The sequence below is a fragment of the Macrobrachium rosenbergii genome, chromosome 50 (assembly GCF_040412425.1).
Source record: "Macrobrachium rosenbergii isolate ZJJX-2024 chromosome 50, ASM4041242v1, whole genome shotgun sequence".
In the NCBI taxonomy this organism is placed as follows: Eukaryota; Metazoa; Arthropoda; class Malacostraca; order Decapoda; family Palaemonidae; genus Macrobrachium; species Macrobrachium rosenbergii.
Genome location: NC_089790.1, coordinates 23,726,221 through 23,748,046, shown reverse-complemented (window position 1 = coordinate 23,748,046; position 21,826 = coordinate 23,726,221). Strand labels below are relative to the sequence as shown.

General features: G+C 42.7%; 1 protein-coding gene across 2 annotated transcripts in view; it reads right to left on the bottom strand.

Moving 5' to 3' along the window:
- Nucleotides 1-21,826, bottom strand: part of LOC136832754 (trafficking protein particle complex subunit 13) — a 180,299-nt gene that overhangs the window by 70,431 nt on the left and 88,042 nt on the right. Inside the window, exons 1-3 of one of the 2 annotated variants that reach the window (XM_067094281.1) lie at nucleotides 17,878-18,291; nucleotides 8,126-8,294; nucleotides 6,640-6,724 (exon numbers count right to left, since the gene is read on the bottom strand). In XM_067094281.1, coding sequence (XP_066950382.1) covers nucleotides 6,640-6,724; nucleotides 8,126-8,294; nucleotides 17,878-17,917 — 294 coding nt within the window. In that variant the 5' untranslated portion in view covers nucleotides 17,918-18,291. Of the gene's footprint in view, nucleotides 1-6,639; nucleotides 6,725-8,125; nucleotides 8,295-17,877; nucleotides 18,292-21,826 lie in introns of those variants that run through there. The other variant, XM_067094280.1, reaches the window with a different exon arrangement.

Genomic DNA, 21,826 nt, shown 5'->3' with positions numbered 1-21,826 from the left:
TCTCTTGTTATAAGTTAATAAATAAAAGCATAGTGTATATGCATACTAAAAATATATACAGTAAATACTTAATTTAAAAATCTATTTTCTAAATACTTGCCTCTCCATTATATGGCTTTTACTTCTGCGTCTGTGGTAGTTCGAGATTAAAAAAAAAAACAAGAACACTCGGTTTTCTATGAATATCTGTTTTCTATCCATCTATTTCCCCCACCCCCAACAAGGGACTGATAGGTACAAACACTCATAGCCGGTCAGTCAACTTCTTTCCACTTTGAATGTGGGGAGGTAGGGAGGGCAAATCATATAATGGCGATATTTAAAAAATAAATCTTAAATTGAGTACATTTATATTTTTGAAATGAACCTTTTCTTTTCCTTATATAGCTGATTCCCGTATTTGAAAAAGGAGGTGGGCCAAGTGGAAATCATCCAACCCTTTAAAGGCTAAGAAGTAACAAAATATTTTGTACAAAACAAGTGTTTGTTTACCAAATGAATTTAATTCTTTGGCTATTTACATCAGGTTAATCCTCTTAGTGCAATTCCAACAATTCTTAAAGTCCTTACTGGACCCCCAAGGGGTCAACTCATGCCCCAGTGACTCCAGGCTAGGTAAAGATACTGTTGCAGGTAAGGACCTAGCCCAAAAATGTACTTAGCCCAAAATAAGGCAAAAATAATTGCCTGGTCTTTAGTAAAGCCTACTTTATCTGACTTAGCAGTTGTGGATCTCTCACTCTTTAGCTGTGGCTAAGGCTACTGAGAAGTTTCCATAGAAACTTCTTTGCAAGGAGCTTGTTCCAAGTGGTTCAAAGGGCAACAACAGAATGAACTGAAGAACCACATACAGATTCCAAGGTAAAGTATGTAGCAGAGACTAGGGAACCTCCAACTTAACACCTTGAAAATCATCTACATGTCTTTGTCCTCAAACAAGGCTATAGCCAAAGCTAACACGGCCCTTTAGCCTTAAAGGTTGCTACCAAGAAGTTTCCTCATGCTTGAGAAACAACAGAAACCTAACCCTGTTGTTTATAGAGGTATCGGTGCTGAAAAAAACCCTTAATGTGGGACCATGACTTACACCCTGACCGCAAATGTTGGCAGAATCTATCAGATTCTCTCTCAGCACTGATAATGGCATTACTGCGAGATCACACCTTGAGCTCACCAGAACTATGGACAATACCACGCAGTCATTTGTAGCTTGTGTGAATGTGATGAAACCTTTCATCTCTTGGCTGCTTGTGCCCACCACTGAAAGAAACTGGAAACCCAGCCTTCCCTGGTCACCTAGGGCAATCAATGCCAAGAGACAACTTACAAAGTTGCCCTAATACACTGCTGGCTTCCTGAAACATAGCAAAAGCAGGAAAGGTATTACAGTCTAGACCTAACCAGGGAACAGCTGTCTGTCCCCCACCAAGCTAGAGGAACTTGCACTGATGAACAAAAAATAAAAAAATAAATAATAAAAAAAAGACTCCACTTAGTCTCAAACAGGTCCATAACAGGGGATCCCCAAAGCCCAGTCAGCAGCCAACCTTTGGATGTTGAGCCACTTCCATTGTTATTACTATCTCAGCAGCTGAGTACATCTCTATCGGCATAATCTATTTGAGTACACTCTAACTGCCCTTATATTGCATAAAAGTGTCAAACTCATTACCTTTAAATAAGGTCCAGTCTGCATGTAACAAACCTGAGAAGGGAAATACCTCAAAATACTCATAGATATTTCTGCTCTCAACGTAGGCCATGAACAAAAGACTAGTATCTTCAATGCAATAACTAGCATTCTGCAACAATTGAAATTCTCATACCATTTCACAAGCCATGGGTTACCAAGAGAGGGTTTAATTGCTTCAAGAGGCTTTTACTAAAGACTCAAACAGCTTTGGAGGCAAAAACTAAATCCCATCAAGGTTCCCAAAAAGAGTTATGGTGTACCAGACACCTGAATTGCACCAGACCTAAAGACCTCCTGGGATCCAGGTTGTAAGCAATATCTAGTTGAGCGTTACCTAAAACGTAGGAAAACAAAGAACTACAATCTTTAATAGCTGGAACTGACAGCATTTAGAGCGACTCAGGTGCATGCTCAGGAAATATCTCCAGCCTAACCCCAGAAGAGAAAAACTAATCACTGTCTCTGAAAACATTAGTAGCTGAACCTCTTGCAAACTCAAGGATAGATTCTCAGTCCACACCTGACAAACCTCAATGTAGCACAAGATGGTTATGCTGCCAACGTGAACATCGGAATCATATGAAAGCTCAGAAAACTTCAGCGTGTGGAAGTTTTATAAGAACTTCCCAAAAGAATAAGTTCTAGGGAGATATACTACAGAGGCAATAGAACCCAAAATCAATCTTCCTACATTCTTAGCTTGCCTTATTTTTGTGGTTTTGAAAACATAAAATCATTGCTAAAATCTTTTAATGTCAATCTTGTTTTTTCCTATAAGAACACACTAAAAGGAATGTTAGTAAAAAAAAATAGTACCAAGGACTGCCCCTCTTTTTATATCGGCCAATCAAGCAAGGATTTAGATGTATGGATTAAGCAGCATAAGTATTTTGTCAAAATTGGGCAAACAGCCAATGCTATATTCATTCATTCAAGTGAACACTCTCACAAGATAAATTGGACTGAAAGTTAAATGATCGCCAGATCAAAAGATTTCTCTTCACGAAATCTTGTAGAATCTGCTGTTATACAGCTTACTTCCAGGTGTAATTTAATCTTAGCCCTGGCATGTATTATTTGGACCCCTGTATAAGAAAAATGTTCAAGAATGACCTAAAAGATAAAATCACTGGCTTAAATCAAATTAGTTACCTCATACATATTTTCTATGTATTCGTATGTTTAATATATATAATTTTTTTTTTAAGTGTTCACCTTGTAAACAAATTTTTATTGTTTAACAAAATGATAATTACTGAGTTGTACTTTTATAAAATTTTTTGTTGGTCAGTCACCTTCCCTGTACAATCTTTTAATTGTCCTGTCCCTGCTTCTGAGCTGTTGAGCCTTATCCTTTGTAAAATCTCTTAAATATTAACCCTGTTTTGGTAGGTCTGCTAATTCTTCAATTGTAATTTATTTCTTCAGTCTGCTAAGTAAAGGACTATAAGTCAAAAGGCCTTGCAGCAGTCCATTGTTTCTCTTTCCTCTGTGGATTTGGTCTTTAAAATGTATATATATATACCAAAAGTAGGGAAGATGGTTTGTCTGATAACACTGCAACTAGTGCTTTACCCTACATACACACTGCTTGAAGCTCCTCTGATTGCTAAGAATTTGGGATTATAGGTGTAACAGAACTCCTCCAATACCGGTTAACCTCCCAAAACTCTACCTCTCCCATAATCACACCCCAGACTTACACTGAGGCATCTAAAGGACTGGATTACTTTTCCCATGAGAGCTTAAACTAATTTTGAATCTGATATGAGACCACCTGTCGATCCACGTTCAGGTAACAGGTAAGAACCCGAGCCTGGATCTTGCCAGGTCAAAACACTCTGCTTTGCTAAAAATCTCCTGTAAGGACTGAAAACCTCTTAGAAGCGATCAGCGGTAACAGACGCTGGAAATAAGGTGAATCTTTCTTCGCAGGAAAACCCCAAACAGTGAGATCATCATTTCCAAAATCAATAACCTCAGCATGGATTAGTCATTCCCCAATGCTATCTCCAGATTTGTAAAGAGACCCCTAGATTACAAAGCAGTTCTCTTTCTCCAATAAATGGCAGCAAGAAAGAAAAAATCTTAGAAGAGCCTCCTTTCCTATGAACTGCAATAAAACCTCGAACATACACAAGACAAACCTAATGAAATACAGCTCAAATGAAGGTTCTATTCCCACAAAATCGTACGTTAATCTCTCCTTACAGAAAACAATTAACCTCTTCAAAAGAGAAATTGTGGTCACTTATACATTCGTTCTACATCAGCCACCTGATTCATCAATCAACAAAGCACAAACAACTGCCCTCCTGCCAAAGAAAAAGCAGGAGAATTCGTCTTAGCTACCGAAAATACATCAGAGAGACCTGAGCAAAGACTACAAAGCTCAATGGCAGAAGAGCAGTAATTGACTGCACTGAACTAACTCCTGATTAGCTTCCAAAGGGGGTTAAAAACTCCTCTTTAATCACTGCTGACAAAACCACTTGCTCCGGCTCAAAAGGAAGACATTAATTCAGTTGAAAACCTATCTGCTCAACAAAATGTTCTAAATTCTGATCAGGAAAATCTCGTGATAACAAGAAAGTTCCTTAACCACAGGGATTTGGAAAAACAAAATGGCAACCAACTGACAGAAACTCCCGCAACTGGATATGGAGTCAAAATCCCCATAACAGAATATTGAGACTACTAACGGGCAACCACCTGCCTACCAAAATGGAAGCCGAAATGAGAGTGTTTTGCCGAGATTCTCTAAAGGCAGGCAACAGTCAAGCAAGTAACAGGTGCACAGGTGATATGCACACAGGTGAATGGTGCGCCAGTGAAAGGAGCGCAACTAATAGACGAGCAAGGGAAAGGCACACAGGTGATAGGCATGCAGGCGATATGAGCCCAATCTATGAGTGCAAACGAAACGAGCACAGGGAATAGGCGCACAGGCGACAGGCATGCAGGCAATAGGCACACAGGCCTTAGGCTTGTGAGCAATAGGTGTACGGGAGCACCATTGCACTGGCCTACAAAAGCCACGATACATGGGAAAGCCAAAAACCGTCTAGGCTTCTCACTAGCAACTAACTGATACTTATGCTAGTTTTAAACTGCAAAAGATCCTTAGCTACAGGGGATTCAAGCAATACTCCTATAAGCAAAAGGTAACTTTCCTCAACAAGGCAGCTATAGTCAATGCTTACTACCTGTACCAGCAGAAGCAGCTTAAACTTGCTTAAATACTACCAGACAGAGTCGAAGCATTACTCCTTCCAAGCAAATCCAATAAGGTAAAATTAAAAAACGAATAAATGCCAGGAGACTCCTCTTATTCTTACCCAAGCGATCCTATCAGAGAACGAATTCTAGTGCTAGAACTGGTGCTGCTAATGCCAGACTTGGCGGCCGCTAACACCAAAATTGGCACTGCTAACCCGGGACTCCACTTGGCGCCGCTAATGCCAGACCTGGCACCACTCACATAGAAACTAGAACCTCAGACACCAAACCGAACAGAGGAAGGAAACAACAGGGACAGGTCCGCACTGCTTTCCGACATGCCCCGGTTCCCTATTACTCCAAGCCACGAGGGAGTAAGACAGGGAGTGCTGAGGACAAGGCAACAAAAAAGGTGAGGGGGGGGGGCTGACCCTTCCTCTGATGCAGGGAAAAAAATCGAAATGAACAAGACTCCCGGGAGGATAGCACAGAAAAGAAAAAATTAATATAATAACAATAATATCCCACAAAACTTACACCAAGTAAACATAAAAAATTACTCCATCCTATCAAATCTAATGCCCTGAATCAACGGGTAGCTCATTTGGAGTAAGAGAAGCAGAAGACGACCTCACCAATTACTAACTGGGGAAGCAGAACAGACATGCATCCATCACCTCAAGTCTTACAAGTATTATCCTTTATAGTTGTTTCTACAACCTAACAGGCTCTCTCCGTTCGCAATCAACTACCACATTTCGTTAAACTATGATTCACATAGTTATCCAGTCATAACCCTTCCTTCAGCAAAAAACAGATCATGGGGGTCAATAAAATTGGAATACCTGTAATGCCTATTGCAGCAACTCTTAGCTTACAAGTTCTTACCAAACAATTATTCAAAAATAAAAGAATATCCAAAAGCAAGTCAACTTAAAACCAAGTACTCTACATTAACAATCTGTCGATCTCCTACCAAAACCTGGGACAGAAACAAACTAACTGGCTTCGAGTGTTTGTACCTACTGGTCCCCTGGTGGGGTTGGGGGAAGTAGATGGACAGAAGACAGATATTCATAGAAAACCAAGTATTCTCGCTTTTAGTTTTCAGGAAAAGAAAACTATTGTGCTGGCTTTGTCTGCCTGTCTGCACTTTTTCTGTCTGCCCTCAGATCTTAAAAGCTACAGAGGCTTAAGGACTGTAAATTGTTATGCTGATCATCCACCCTCCAATCATCAAAAATATCAAATTGCAGCCCTCCAGCCTCAGTAGTTTTTATTTTATTTAAGGTTAAAGTTAGCCATAATCATGCATCTGGCAACAATATAGGACAGGCCATAACTGGGCCATGGTTAAAGTTTCATGGGCCATGGCTCATACAGCATTATACCGAGACCACTGAAAGATAGATCTATTTTCGGTGGCCTTGATTATACGTTGTACAGAAAACTCGACTGCACTGAAGAAACTTCGACGCATTTTTTACTTGTTTTTTTCAGTCTGTTGAACTACCGCTGACATGGAAGTAAAAGCTATACTGTATGATCAAGAGGTAAGGTTCATTTCAGAAATTAAAAATAATATATTTCTGTAACAAAGAGGAGGAAGAGTTTAGTCTACCTATTAACTGGCTTACATAGGAAATTTTTTCCAATGCTTTCAACAATTATGTTTTAATAATTATGCAGATACACTACACAGTACTGTGATCTATAAATAATCTTACCTTAATGGAAACTTCTCTAACTAATTCATTTGTATCATTATGAACACACAAACAGCAGCTGAAGGTTTCACCCAAATATATGTTTCTGGAAAAAAAATACACATACAATCAATTTCTTTTACTTCACCTAGGCCTGGTTAACATATCAAACAGTCAACCGAATCGTGAATGGGTACCAATCTCAGCTTGCGTTGAGATATAAAGCAACTTATAACTGTAAGATATTAACTATACTAAAATATATGGACTATAAACAGCTAACAACAATAATATAATACAAAATAATGATAAATGTGCACCTAAAATACCGTAATTCATATACCGTAATTCATATAAAGGTAAAAACCATGTATTTATGCTATTCAAGAACATGGGGAGGAAACAATATTCAAACGAATGCCATACACAACAAAACTGCAAATGTTAACTGAAATAAGGTCAGTCAGCAAAATACTGACGATCACCAAATTAAGGTCAGTCAGCAAAATATTGATGATCAACAAAACTAACAAAGTGAAATGAATAAATATAATTGAACCTTATAATGTGCAACAATAAGCTATATGTCAAAATAAAAAAGAAATGAGACAACTTACCAATTTACTATGAAATACAATACAGTACCTATTCCAAGATAAGTCATAAATGATGCTCAGTGGTTATTCAAGGACAACAAGTGCACAGTATTTATATGGACCAGCATAGCCATAACAAGTCACATTACTCCTAACCATCAAATTAAAATACATACTGTACACACAGTATTTTAGATATCTGTAAGAATTTTAATCAAAACCATTAACATTGTATAAATGCTGACATCCCAACAGAAATATGGATAAAGCAAGAAAAATAAGAAAAAAATAAAAGCACAAAATTAACAGTTTCCAGCAGTAAAAGCAGCAAGTAGTTGCTTGCCAGAAAAACCCAAAGGGATGACTTACCATTAACCACCATTATTCCGACCATATACACTGCCCAGAGGGACTACAGGATTAGGCATATATAAAATGATGGGGTTGGGTAAAATATAGAAAAAACTTCAAGCTCCAAGCAAAGAGAGAAGATAAAGTAACTGACAGCTATTAATATAGCCAGATAAGAAGCTTCAACTTAAGCTTAAGGTTTTAGACTGATTGGAAAGTGAGAACAGTGTAGTATATCCCACTTGAGGATGTTCCTCATTCTTCTGTAATTAAAAGTGTTTTCTCATATATGATTGTTGGTTACTTCTTTGTGTACATAAGTAATACTTCTTTGTTCACATGCGTAATCAATCTAGCAAGGTAATAGTTTATAGCACATTTTCATATATTAACATAAACCTCTAACTAATTTAAATTGCCCTGTTCTTATATTTTGGATACCAAACAAAAGCTGAGAAATCAACTAGTAACATAAAGTGTTTGCTGCATATCAGTTATGAAAAATCTCAAAGATACTCTAAAATCCATATACTGTAACTGAGTGGAAAATGGAGACATACCCGAAGCTTTGAGGTAAAAGAAGCATCTGTCCAACACCAGTGTTTGGGAGTCCAGCGGGGATGGCCATATCATTTCGAATTTCAGCATTAAGATGATCTCCAGGGAGATCACGTGCATCACAGCCTATTGACAGACCCATGAACAATGATGGTCTTGTCAATCTCATGACTGCAAAGGAAAAAACAATGAAAAATCACAATTTTTAAAAGTAAATTGTATTTTTCCTAACTATACAAACCCAAGGTCCTTAACATTAGGAATTACTTTCAGCGTAGGCTGGAAATGGCTGTTGAACTTTCGAACAAGGTGGTTAGGCAGTTAACTACTGTTCGGGAGGCGGGAGTACCACCTGCCCGGATGTAAACATTCCAATTTGCCTTTCGGTCCAGGTATCAGATTGAGGAGTGGCATGAGGTGGGCATGAAGTGCAATGTAAAGGACCTCGGGTTTGTATAGTTAGGAAAAATACAATTTACTTTTAAAAATTGTGATTTGTTCCGACACAGTATACAAACCGTCGGTCCTTTACATTAGGAAGACTCACTGATTGGAGGGAGGAATCTGAGTGAGTCTCTATGAACTGACTGGAGTTCACCACACCTTGCCCCTTCCTGGTTGATAGAGCGAGGAAGGGAAAACTACCTCTGACAAAACGATCGGGTTTTAAGAAACGCGGGATCAATTGTCAGACTTCTGGGTCCCTTTGCATGAAAGAGGAATCGTCAGTTCATGCAAAGTATGCTAGGAAGAACTTGGAGTCAGTGACATTAAGGCAATCACAAGCATTGGGTTTGTCTTACTGTCATGGTCTCCTTCCCTGCCTTGAAAAGGGAAGGAGTGGGGCTGCTTCTATAAACCTGAACAGAAAATAGAACGGGAGCTCCCGTTGGGTACTTAACTGCATCGACCGCTAGATCCAGCATGTAACAGCATGTCTGCTCCCTGCCCATGGGAAGAGAGCCGAGATGGGGAGAACGAAGAGAGGCCAGTCACTCCACATTCATTCTCCCAATCATAACTGTACATCTTAGGCGAGATGCAACCTGTCCTGTTAGAGGAGCCGGGTAAGCTACACAACTTGTAGAGCAGCCACCACAGGACCCACGGAAAAAGTGTCCAAGGACTTGTGAGCAACATCCCTAAAGTAGAAGGAGGTGAGGGTGGTCTGTTGGGACCACACACCTGCCTTCGACACCTGAAGAACCAACGTGTTCTTCTGGAATGCGAGGGACGAACCAATGCTGTGGGCTTTGTGAGCTCTCGGACGAAGCATACCAGTGTTGTCTTCTCCATCAGCAGAACATGCTCTCCTTATCGTCTCACGAAGCCAGAAAGAGATTGTGTTCTTGGACACTTCTTTCTTGGTCAAGCCAGTACTAACGAAGAGTCGTCGACACTCAGGCCGGAGACGTCAAGTTCTCTTCAGATAGTGCCGCAGCACTCTAACAGGACACAGTAGCATCTCATTTGGTTCATACCTACAAAGTCCTCTAGGGAGGGGATTGTGAAGGACTCGAACCGTGCGTCAGGGACCGAAGGATTCTGAGTCTTCACTACAAAATCTGGGATGAAATCGTGTGTACGTAGTTCGCCAACTCTCTTCGCAGATGCCAGGGCCAGCAAGAAGACAGTCTTGAGGGTCAGATCCCTGTCTGATGACTCTCGTAAAGGCTCGTGCGGTGCATGAGTCAGGCTCCTTAGAACGAGAGTCACATCCCACGCAGGAAACCTGAGGTCCCTGGGTGGGCAAGACCTTTCGAAGCTTCTCATCAGCAGAGAAATCTCGAAGGAGGAGGAGATATCTATTCCTTTCAGCTGCAAGGCTAGGCCGAGTGCAGTGCAGTAGCCTTTTACAGCTGAAACGGAGAGAAGCTTCTCTCAGCGAAGGAAGATGAGGAAGTCCGCAACCTGCTGAACAGTAACTCCGACTGGAGAGATACCCCGTCCACAACACCAACCACAGAAGACAGACCACTTCCCCTGGTATACCGCTGCGGAGGATCATCTGAGATACCGGGACATCTCCGTTGCTGTGCGACACGAAAAGCCTCTCGCTCGCAGGAGATGGTGGATAACCTCCAGCCATGAAGACACAGGGACTGCACTGCCTGGTGGTAACGCTCTACATGGGGTTGACACAGCAGGTTGGGCCAGGGGGAGTTCTCTCTCGGCACCTCGGAGAGGAGAGCTAGCAGGTCGGGATATCAAGTGGCCTGCAGCCATTTGGGCGCCACCAGAATCATTCTGAGATTTGGAGTGATCATCGCCTGGTTGATCACTCTGCGAATCAGACAGAACGGAGGAAAGGCCTAGACGTCGAGGTCGTCCCACGGGTGCTGGAATGTGTCCTCCACAGTGGCCCATGGGTCCGGCATGACAGAGCAGAAGACCTGGAGTTTCCTGTTGTGCCGGGTGGCATACAGATTGATGACTGGATGCCCCCTCAGGTCAAATATTCTTTCCGTGACTTCCGAGTGAAGGGACCATTCGGTTCCGATCACCTGATTCTGGCTGCTGAGCTTGTCTGCCATGACATTCCTCTTGCCTGGAATGTACCTGGCTGACAGCTCTACCGAGTGAGCCACAGCCCACTCGTGCACCTGCATCGTCAACTGGTGGAGCGGGAGGGATACTAGACCCCTTGCTTGTTGACGTATGCCACTACCATGGTGTTGTCGCTCATCAGTACCACGGAGTGTCCCATCACACGATTCCGGAACTCTTGGAGAGCCGGGAAGGCTGCCTTGAGTTCCAGGATCTTGATGTGAAGGTGCTTTTTGTCTCGGTGCCACACTCTCAAAGTCAGCAACTCCTCCAGGTGTGCACCCCATCCCTCGGTCGATGCATCCGAGAACAGCAGCATGTCTGGAGGGGTAGTATGCAGTGATACTCCTATCAAGAGGTTCCTGTTGTCCATCCACCAGAGAAGGCCCTCTCTCGCCTCCTCGGAAAGAGGGATGAGAAAGGACTGGGGGCCTCGGGACTGGGACCAATACTCCTTTAGTCTCCATTGTAGAGACTGCAGGTGAAGACACCCATGAGGTACCAGCTTCTCCAGCGACGACAGGTGACCGATAACGACTTGCCATTGCAAGGCTGGCTGTTCCTGTCAAGACAGGAACAGCTGTGCTGCCTGCCTGAACCTGCTGATGCGAGAGTCTGAGGGAAAGACTTTTGCTGCTATCAGCATGCCCAGGCACTTTATCCTCTGCTTGGGGGAGAGATCCGACTTCTCAAGATTCACCATGATCCCAAGATCGCAGCAAAACCCGAGGAGCCGATCCCTGTCCTGCAGCAACTGCGAGCGGGAGCTCGCCAGGACTAGCCAGTTGTCGAGATACCTCAGTAGACATATCCCGTGTGAATGGGCCCAAGCTGACGCAAGAGAGGACTCTTGTGAACACCTGGGGAGCGACCGCGAGCCTGAAGCAGAGTGCCCTGAACTGGAAGACCGACTCGACAAGGATAAAGCGGAGGTACTTGCGAGAGGATGGATGAATGGGTATTTGGAAATACGCATCCTTCAAGTCCACTGTAAGCATGAAGTCGTTCTCCCTGATGGAAGAGTACACTCGAGTCCTTCCAGGGTGTGGTCCTCCCGATCTATTCTCCCTGCAGGAGGGAGAACCTCGGTAGACCCCTGTGATCCTTCCTGCACCATGCAGGCATACGACCTGGCCAAAGCGAGGACCAAGCAGGCACATACACCCCCCCGGTAGAACTTTGAGGAGACAACTTGCCGGAGTTCTTCCTGTCCGACTCGCACCCCCTGTAGAGGGGACAGACAAGGACGATCAGGCACTCCCACTGGTCTTGCTGGCAGAACCAACAGGAGCAGTGGGCGGGGAGCAGTCACCAACTCACGGTGGTGACGGCAATCCAGGTCGAGGAGAATGCTTTCGCCTGGGCGAAGTGCTCTCCCGAGGAGAGCGGAGTGGCTCACACAAGTCGAGCCGCACACTCGGCTCCCCTGAGCCAGGCTGGCCACACAAACGCGGTCGGGGACTGAGAGGAGTTGAGTGCGCAGCTGGCTGGCGCGAGCTTGTGCTGTCCTCTGGACGCGCCCCATTCTTCTTCGAGGCTGAAGCCTCTTGGGAAGACTAAGCAGGGGACCTCTTCTCTACCTCCCCAGGTGTCCGGACCCGATGGACCAGTGCACCATCCTGGGAACCTGGCTTGGTACTTGAAGAAGCACCAGCAGGAGGAGTTGGAGCACCTGCATCCTCGGACTCTTTCTCTTGTCCCGTGCCCGAGTCGGTACGGAGAGAGGTTTCTCCCATATCAGACTGGGGTACTCGGAGCGACTCGCAATCGAGTGTCCGACACAGTCCTGCTGGCCTTATAAGCAGGTCTGCACGCCCTTGACTCCCGATACGACTGACCGGGGGGTCAACGCAACGGTTCCCTGGCGAGCCTCGGAAGAAGAGGAAGAAGAGGTAGCAGACGACAACGATGATGAAGACGAAGACGACGACGACGACACCTTCCTTGATCTCTTCGACTTCTTCTTCGTCATCTTCCTCACGATGGCAGTCAGGTCCCCCATCCATGAAGGAGCAGCAGAAGGCACAGGAGCAACCAGGGGGGCCAGGGGAGCAGGCGCAACCTGGGTAGCAAAGACGGTGCTCGGGCCAGCAGCTACCGGGGCAGGTGCAGCAGCACGGGAGCCAGGAAAGCCAGGAGACGTAGCCAGGTTTGAAGGCCAGGGTGGCGCATGGGAGACCAGGCCGGCCGAGTGTCAGGGAAGCAAGGAGCTGGAAGCGTGGTCATGAACGAGCACGGGTCGGCAACAGGAGCAGGCATCGAGAGGTAGGGCACCGATGAAGTCACCATGTGCGAGGGGCCAGGCAGGGATAACAGGGCCAGGAACCCAGGAGGCAGCAGCACGGAGTGGAATATAGCAGGAGCGGCCAACACCTGGCAGGAGCAGCCGACACCTGGGTGTCCAGGTGCGAGGCCACCGTCACCGGCAGCTTACCAAAAGACGACGTGGTGACGGTCGTGGTGGTGGATGTGGTGGCTGCATGGGTCGTCACCAGAGTGCCTGGCAAATGGGACACCAGACCCTCCAGTGACAGAAAGCCAGGCAGTCCCAGGTGCAGCCAGGCAGAGGCGAGATCAGGTAACTGACCAACAGAAGATGCTTCCACCCCTAAGCTTGAGGACAGAGTTGGGTCAAGCAGGGAAGCCTCTACTTGCTCCGGGGGAAAAAATTAGCCCACAGAGCAAGGAGAGGCCTCAGAGAGGATGTCCTGAGCAACCGCTCCCCCACGGCCTTCCACACCCAATGAAACGAATGAGGAAGGGGAAGGAGAGTCCTCACCCGAGGGAGAGGCAACAAGAAGGGGAAGCTTGCCAAGAGGAAGAAACGATCCCGATGGATCAGCCACCACGGGAGTCGTTGGGGGCATGTTACCCTTGGACAACGCCTTGGCGAGCTTCCTATGGTATCATCTCCTCCCCTCAAACTTCGCCCACTGCTCGGCAGATCAGGAGCAACACTCAGCGCAGGGTGAAGCGCACGAACACACACGTCCCCTACAGTAGGGGCAGAGGGTGTGCGGGTCCATGTCAACACTAGATCTACAAGAGTTACATTTTTTGCCTCCCACCTCAGGACACACACGCTGGGGGAAGGAGGGCTTATCCACATTCATAGCAAAAGAAAAAAGAAAGTTCCCACCAGGAAAAGCTCAACAGCAGTCAGGCAAAGAGCGAGAAAACAACGTCCGCAATCTACGACGGCCGAAAGCAAATTGGAATGTTTACATCCAGGCAGGCGGTGCTCCCACCTCCCAGACGATAGTTAACTGCCTAACCACCTTGTTCGAAAGTTCAATGGCCGTTTCCAGCCTACGCTGAAAGTAATTCCTAACGTAAAGGATCAATGGTTTGTATATCGTGTCGGAACAAACAAGAAATTCATTTACATTTTACAGCAAATTCTATCATATTAAGTTTGTAAAGCTCAAACAGGCCTTAGATCTGCTATAGCATTCACTTTTCATCATCTCATGTTTTTATTGCAATCTTCGTGGCTTATATTTCCATATACTGGTATATTACATGTAAATGTTATAGTACTTGTACACACTATATTACTTTTACGTACTGTCCAATTATGTGAAAATATAAGTGTTCAAGTATTCCTGGCAATTTGTAAGTTTCATGGCGAGTTTACTGAAAGATCCTCATTCACCTTATTTGTAGTACATTTTGGGGGCATGTTTGTTTACCAGGACTGATGTGAAATTTGTAGCAACTAGTCATAGGAACAATTGGTTTTGCATGAATCAACGCGCTATAAGCATTTGACCTCTTCTAAGGATAGAAGTCACCTTTGGTGTAGAAACTAGGTGACCTTCTTAAACTTTCTGATACAAGATTCCATTGGAAAAACTTACTGCTACAAAAACTGTCAACTTGCCTAAGTACTTCAAGTATTGCTTTGTTCTGAAATCTAACTACTCCCCCAATTCACCATTATACCAATTCATGTCAAAAAGAGAGACACCAATCTTGAATCTGAGGCATCTGCATCTCCAAGGATGCCAGATCAGAATATCATCAAGATTTCACAACTATTAAATTTCTACAAAATGGACCAACACGGAAACAAGCAAGTAAACACAAACTGTGAGACATTCTCTTTACAAACCAAGAGGAGGTATTCCCTGGGGGTATTTCCTGATGGATAGGTCACTGAAAATACACTCTTTCAGGTCAATCAAAATCATGGAACCACACACCTTGATGGAAGTTCACACAGACCATGAAATTTCCATCTGAACTGGGTCTAATGGGATGGATCTGCTGAAGAGTTAGGGGTTGGAGGAAGACCTTGAAATGTACAGCATACCCATCTAATAAGGCTGAGACTAGCTAGGGCTTCATTTCTTGTCCTACATTACCCAATGGTGTGATGAGAATCCCCCAATGCACAGCAGAGGAGACGTGAACTGCCCCCTCAACATCCTCCTCCCTTCTTCCCTTAACCTGATTTATAGGCCAGGGCTTCCCTTTCCAGTAGATAAAGGAGATTACTGTTCAGGACTTGAAGGAGGTCTGGGCTCATCCCACCCAACTACACACAACAATGTCTCTTCAAAACCATGTTGGCATGCAAGCTCAAGGCCTGGTTAGTGAGAAAGGTAAGGGTCTTTCCCCATCCACCCCTCAAAGAGTCCAGAAAGTGAAATGAGCCACAAATAAACAAGAGGCAGAATGGAGGGTAGCCATGGTGGACATAGATGTTCCAGCAAGAGGCTATTCATCAGCCCACAGACCAATGGGTCCACCTGTAGTGTGTAGATCTCTGGGTCATCCATCACATAATACTTCCTCTGACGTGTCAAAGGAAAAAGCAGATAGTTCAAGGCCCTGATAGAGTTAAGAATTTTCAAGCCTAGAAACCAAAGAAGCTACCTACTCCAACACTCTAGGGGCAAGTGGGGACCAAGACTGCTGAAACAAATCTTCAAGTGAGGAGGAATTAGAAGGGGGCGAGGAGGCAAAAGATGAGAAAGACAGCAATCTCCAAGAAGAAAAGGAGAAGGGAAAAGCATGAAGGCATATCTAGCCTTCTTTTGACTTCTATGACCAAGGGTGTGGTCAAGGCAAGCTTCCCATGGCAGAGGACCAGGTCAAGGCAAGCCAAGGAACTGCAACAGATGATGATGACATCTCATCCCTCCTGAAACAGATACGTGTCATGGGACAACTGCATCATCAGCAACAGCAGCAGAGGTGGTACCAGAACTGGTGGCAAAAGCCAAATCCAACTGTCATAGGAATGAGGTGGCAGGCAACTCTCCCTCATCCCAAAACATGGCCATAAAACTTTCTGTAACTCCTGTGGGTCCAAAGGAAATTCAGAGAAGCCAGCATAGCAAGAGAGAGGCTGATGATACCAGCAGTGGGAGGAGATGGAGACAGACAACCAACCAATCCAAGTGGTCTTGTCCCAGACTGTCCAAAAAAGGAAGACTAATAAAAATTGAACTTAGCCACAGGAGTCATAGTGCCAGCAGGTAGGCTAAGGCAGCTAAAAACTTCTTTTTAAGTGAAAAGAGGTGTGTTACCTCCTAGTAAGGCAAAAGATGTCTTCTTACTCCTCTGCCACTTAGAACCAAACTGAAGCCACTAAGCAACTGTCCATTCTTCGCTCCCTTAACTAGGATGTTCCTTGGAACAAGATTAGGCTCTGTAACATGCACAGTGTACACTGGGATGAATATTATAGGAGGACATGAACCTGTCACTTACCCAAGCCCAGGGTACCTCATAAAGTCTGACATAGATCTGATCACAGTCACAGATTTAAGCACACACATTCTGGTAAACATCTATGCTCTATGCTCAACGCAAAAACACTCAAAATATATTTCCAGGGTGGCTGCTTGTCACAGTTAAGCAGCAAAGTGTTTACTCCACAGTGCCTGAGGAAAAAGTGTTGGATCAGTCATGTGTAAGGTGGCAACTCCCCTCACAGTCACCACTCTTACCTTTAATTTTACAGTTAACAATCTCAACAATGAACCAATTTACACTTAAAGATATTCCTATGAGAAGTTTGTATATTTCATACACACAAACTGTTAAGATACATATGCAAGGGTTAACACAAGAGTAGTTTAGGCTATTCAACAATGGTTTGCTGGTAAAACTACAAGGTAACTCTGCACGGATTGCCATGTTGTTGTTATGGAATGGTTCTGCGCATGTGCAAGTCATTAGGGAGTCATATGTTCAAGAAGGGATTGGCTAAGGAAACCTATTACAAAAGGAACTATACTAACCTAACGTACCCTAACCTAACCTAACCTAACAGGCCATGTTTCTTAGTTGGGGGCTCTGGCCCCCGAACCCCCCAGTGAAGGGAGCTCCACTTTTTACCAAAACCCCCCCTATAATACTGCACATGTGTGATAGCATTCCAGGATGGCCAGCATACAAAAACATACAGGTTCTGATGTTAATTACATGGTAATTGCAGTCGACTGCCCAAAAATAATGGTAAATTGGGTAGAACTCTATAGTAGCTCCGCAGCGGCGACTGCCTTCTAACTTAACTGTTTCTACAGTTTTTTAGTTGCTAATGAATTTACCTTTAATTTTTGGTGCTTGAGTGTAATTAACTTGTAAGTAACCCCTGAAGTCCATCCAACAAGGGGTTTCCATACACGATCTTCATAAGACAGAGCACGGGTATGTCTGTTTTGAACGGTTCATATCCCGTCCGGCAAGTGCAATAACTTGTTAACGTATGGGTACCCAACCACCCCCGGACCAGTACTAAACACGGCAAAGGGACATTCCATTTGGCCAACAACAAACAGATGCACCGCCAGTATCAGAACCCATAAAACTGTAGAAAAAACCGGTTGAAAAGGTAAAAACTGGTGCGGAGCTCATATATAGAATTACCATAAATTGTTATAAGCAACCAAAATACTACAGGAGAAGTCAATTTCCAAGGTAATACCAATGCAGAGCAACCCTATAGTTCCACCAGTTTGCCTATTACTTAAAAATGAATAAAACAGTAAGACAAAAGACAAGACTAAGTTAAAGCAGATTGAAAAATTGATAGCTCAAGTATTTCATGATATCTTTATATCATTACCCAAACCTTAACTGGGCTATAAGCTACCACCTTTGGCCTAAACGTCAACTAGGCTAAGCTAATCAGCCAGCCCAGTTACTACCCTACCTGTAACACCAACATAGCCTATTATGCTAGGCAACTTACCTTTCAAGCTAAGAACGTGATCCTTATCTTTACCGTCCATATCTGAATTTTGTAGAGGCTATGTTTTATATATGACTCTAAAAGCAAAAGTATTCAAGAATTTCGGGCAAATCGTTGTTAGTTTCTGCCTTCAGGTTTTCAACAGCTGACTACAGACAATTCTATGATTCGTTCATGGGCAGAAAAACGTTCTCTTTCTGGGTTACTGAAAGCGCTGCTCAGTAAACAATGATAATGAAATAATCTTACGAGACATCTGCTACAAAATGGTAACAGGTATGCTTATAATTACGTTTAAAGCTCAAAAACTGAGCAAAATAGCACTAAGAAACGTTATACGGAATCATTCTCAACACCTAGAAGAAAACAGGTCACTTTCTGAACGTGCCTTCTTGTTTACATTCATTGACAAGTGAGATCCTCTTTCCGATTTTTTGAGGAATTTTGATTAGCTGATAATAAAAAGATTCTAAAGCATCTAAAGTTTATAAAATAAGTGAAAATGTGTAGAAAGTAATATTTTATTATAACTTCAGAATTGCAGATACTATGACGGTTTTACTGGGCGTTCGAAACAACCACTGGAATTTTGAAAGCCAAAAGCACTTTCTCAAGTGATCATGATACACCCAAAATAAAACAAAATGAAAATGATGAAGTTGTTTTCGTACGTAAATAAATTGAGCAATTGATCCGATGCCAACATCTGAAGTTGTTGAAGTGTAATATTTTTCACGTCTTACCGATAAAACAGCGAAAGTTACAAATGTCCGTATCTCAGTACAAGTTCCCTACTTCAAAGAGAGTAATTACTGTTAAACCAGTTTTGAAAGGCGCACTAGGTTATCAAAATATGTTTATGTAGGAAAGTTTCAAATCTCTCATTTACGTCCAGAATGTTAAAATGTGTTATTTCCGAACAATTACTTTGACATCTGAAAAGGGTAATTGCGGATACTCAGTCACCTTTCAGACACTTATATTCTACAGAGACTGCCGCGTGATCTTGTAAATGAGCTATCAGAAATGATGGATGAAGGCAAATTGTGTATTTTGGTATTATTAGACCTGATATAGTTGTGCATGAACTTTTTCTCAATTATTTACAATCCATAAGAATTACTGAAGAAGCCTTTGAGTATTTGAAAGACTAACTGCGTCACAGAAAATATTGTTTCCAGACTGAAAACTTATATTCATCGTATGAAACACTTGGAAGAGGGGTACCCCTAAGAGGAGCATTATGCCAAATTCTGTTTTGCATTTCTACGACTGAATTGTCAAATGTGCTGCAGGGACGCAAGATGTAAAGATCAAACAATTTCCCGATGACATCCTATTCTACAGCATTTCTACATAAAATACATAGGAGATACAAAAGAGAAGCTAAATGCCATTCATACCATTGTTAAGGAATGGATTACATTTAAGCAGTTGTAACTGGATGAAAATAAAACTGAATTAAAGTTGGTAGGAAGGAAAAACAATTTAAGAAAATCTTGGTGGTTTCTGGCTAAACATAAATAGTAATAATCTGGTTCTGACTGCTGACAAAGCACATGACTTAGGTGTACATCTAGAGAGTAACTTACCTCTCAGTATTCATATCAATAGTGTTGTACGGGTTACTAGCCAGCGTCTTAGATATGCTGACTTCTTGAAAAAAACCTTGTTGAGTGTTGTATAAAACTGGTGATTAATCTCATCATAAAAGAAGACTATTGCAACTCTTTTATTATCTGCCTAACATGAAGTAAGAAGCTGTAAAATATATTAAGGAGAGCAATACGATTAATAAAAGGTGTTTCACCACGGGACAGGGTTACTTCTGTGCTGTTTGAGTTGCACTGGCTCCCTATGAGACCTAGCATAATGTTTACAATATGTCAAGAATCGGTGTCCAAAATGTTCGAAAGATTTTCTGCGTATTATACAGACAAAGGATGAAGTCAACACAAGATTAGCTACAGGTGCTCTCAAGTTATCTGAGCCAAGATGCACCTCAAATGTTGGTTTTATTGCCTTGATATTTGCAGCTCCAAGATTGTAAAATGAGCTCCCACTCGTAATCAGGAGGTCTGAAAACATAGTCTTTCAATAAAAACAAATAATCACTTCGCCATTGTGTGTGTGTTATGACAATGGAGATTTGGCAGTTAATATCGAGTATGCCAAAAAGAATCTCAGAGTGTCTCTGCTTCGTTGTGTCTATGATGCAAGTGAGTTTGTGGGTCTCTCAGGGCACCTTCAACTGAGTGGAATCTGAGAAAAAAGGAAAAATCAGTAAACAATGCAGAGCACAAGCTCATTACCCGAGTCCTTTCTCAAACTACCCACATATAAACAATGGATATCAACTCCTGACATGGACGGCGAAATGACCTAGATGTTGTTACGCCAGTTTTAGTGCCCATAATCAATCAATCAATCTTCGGACATGGATTGGTAAATAACAGAAGTTTGTTTCTTGTAGATGCATTTCTAGTTTTCGTGTGATAAAACGTTTTAGTTACCTTAATTGTCGCATACACACACGAATACATACATACACACATATATATAATTATACACACACACACACACACACACACACACACACATATATATATATATATATATATATATATATATATATATATATATATATATATATACACACAGGTGTGTGTATAAAACTTTACAGTAGTTGGCACTTAATAATCTTCTCAATCTCTACACTTTGTGGAAAGATTTTCTTATCACTAAGTATCTGCAAAAGCATATTACCATTTAAGGAAAATCTGTTATTCGTGGAAAATTATCCAAATGTCTCTGAACTTTCTAAGTTCCTTTGTACATAGCAAATGAATACACAAGGGAAGGAAGAGGTTATCTATAATAAAATCCCTGTTATCTAAAAATTTGGGTTAGCCAGTCAGTAAGCAGGAATAGGGATTAGTGGGGACTGTGAAACAGCTAGGAAAGATTGATGCATGGCCTGGAATGGAGACAGCTGTAACAGTGCTAACCAATAAATGGGCAAGAAGGGAGGACTACTGTATCTCAATTAACCTTGGGGCTTCCGATGACCCTGCAGGTGCTCCAGTGATTAATTTCCCGTGCTGGAGGTTAACCAAAGCTTCTTATGTACATATAATGCCTCGCTGATGGATGTGTGCTCAGGGTTGGTTACTGCTACCGGCAACTCCTTGAAAATGAAGGCACTGCTTGTCCCAGTTGCGCCACCTGATGGCACTATCCTGAAGGTGGTACGTCAGTCTCCTCGACAAACGAGTTTTGGTCATTTTAATATATGAAGCTTTGTGAGGCCTCTGTTTCTCACTTTGACAAAAATGTTTATTTATTGGATCGGTATCCTGGTGCTCAGCTGGATGGGGAGTAACTTTGTTCTTAGGGAAGAGATGCAACTTTTAAAAAAATTTTTTTTATTAGAAACAAGATTTTTTATCCAGCATATTGCCAGCAGGATGAACATTGGTGTTTATGATTTCTCTAAGTCGGCATGAAGAAATTTCATTAAGACCAAGTGGATGAGTAAACAACGAAGAAATGTGTTAGAACTGAATGAGACAAATTTCTATCAAATGGGTATATATCATATAATTGAGCGTAATATACGCCACTCTCTGTAAAAATACATCATACGTATCAGCCACGAGTAGCTGTCGAGGTTGCAGTGTGCTTACGTACGACGAGGCCTAGAGACCACGATGGATAATCTGGGTGCTTACGATCCGATGTTATATGGGCATCCTTGATACAACAAAATTCAAAATGTAAGTTAAAATATTTGAAACAAGCTTACATCTTGAATTTTCTCGTATCAAGGATATTCTTTTTTATAATGGATTCGATGCTAAATTCATTGACACGTACATGGGTAAACAACTTCAAAAACTAATAAGTCCACGTCCTCCAAAAGTGACAGTAAACAAAGTTAATATTTATC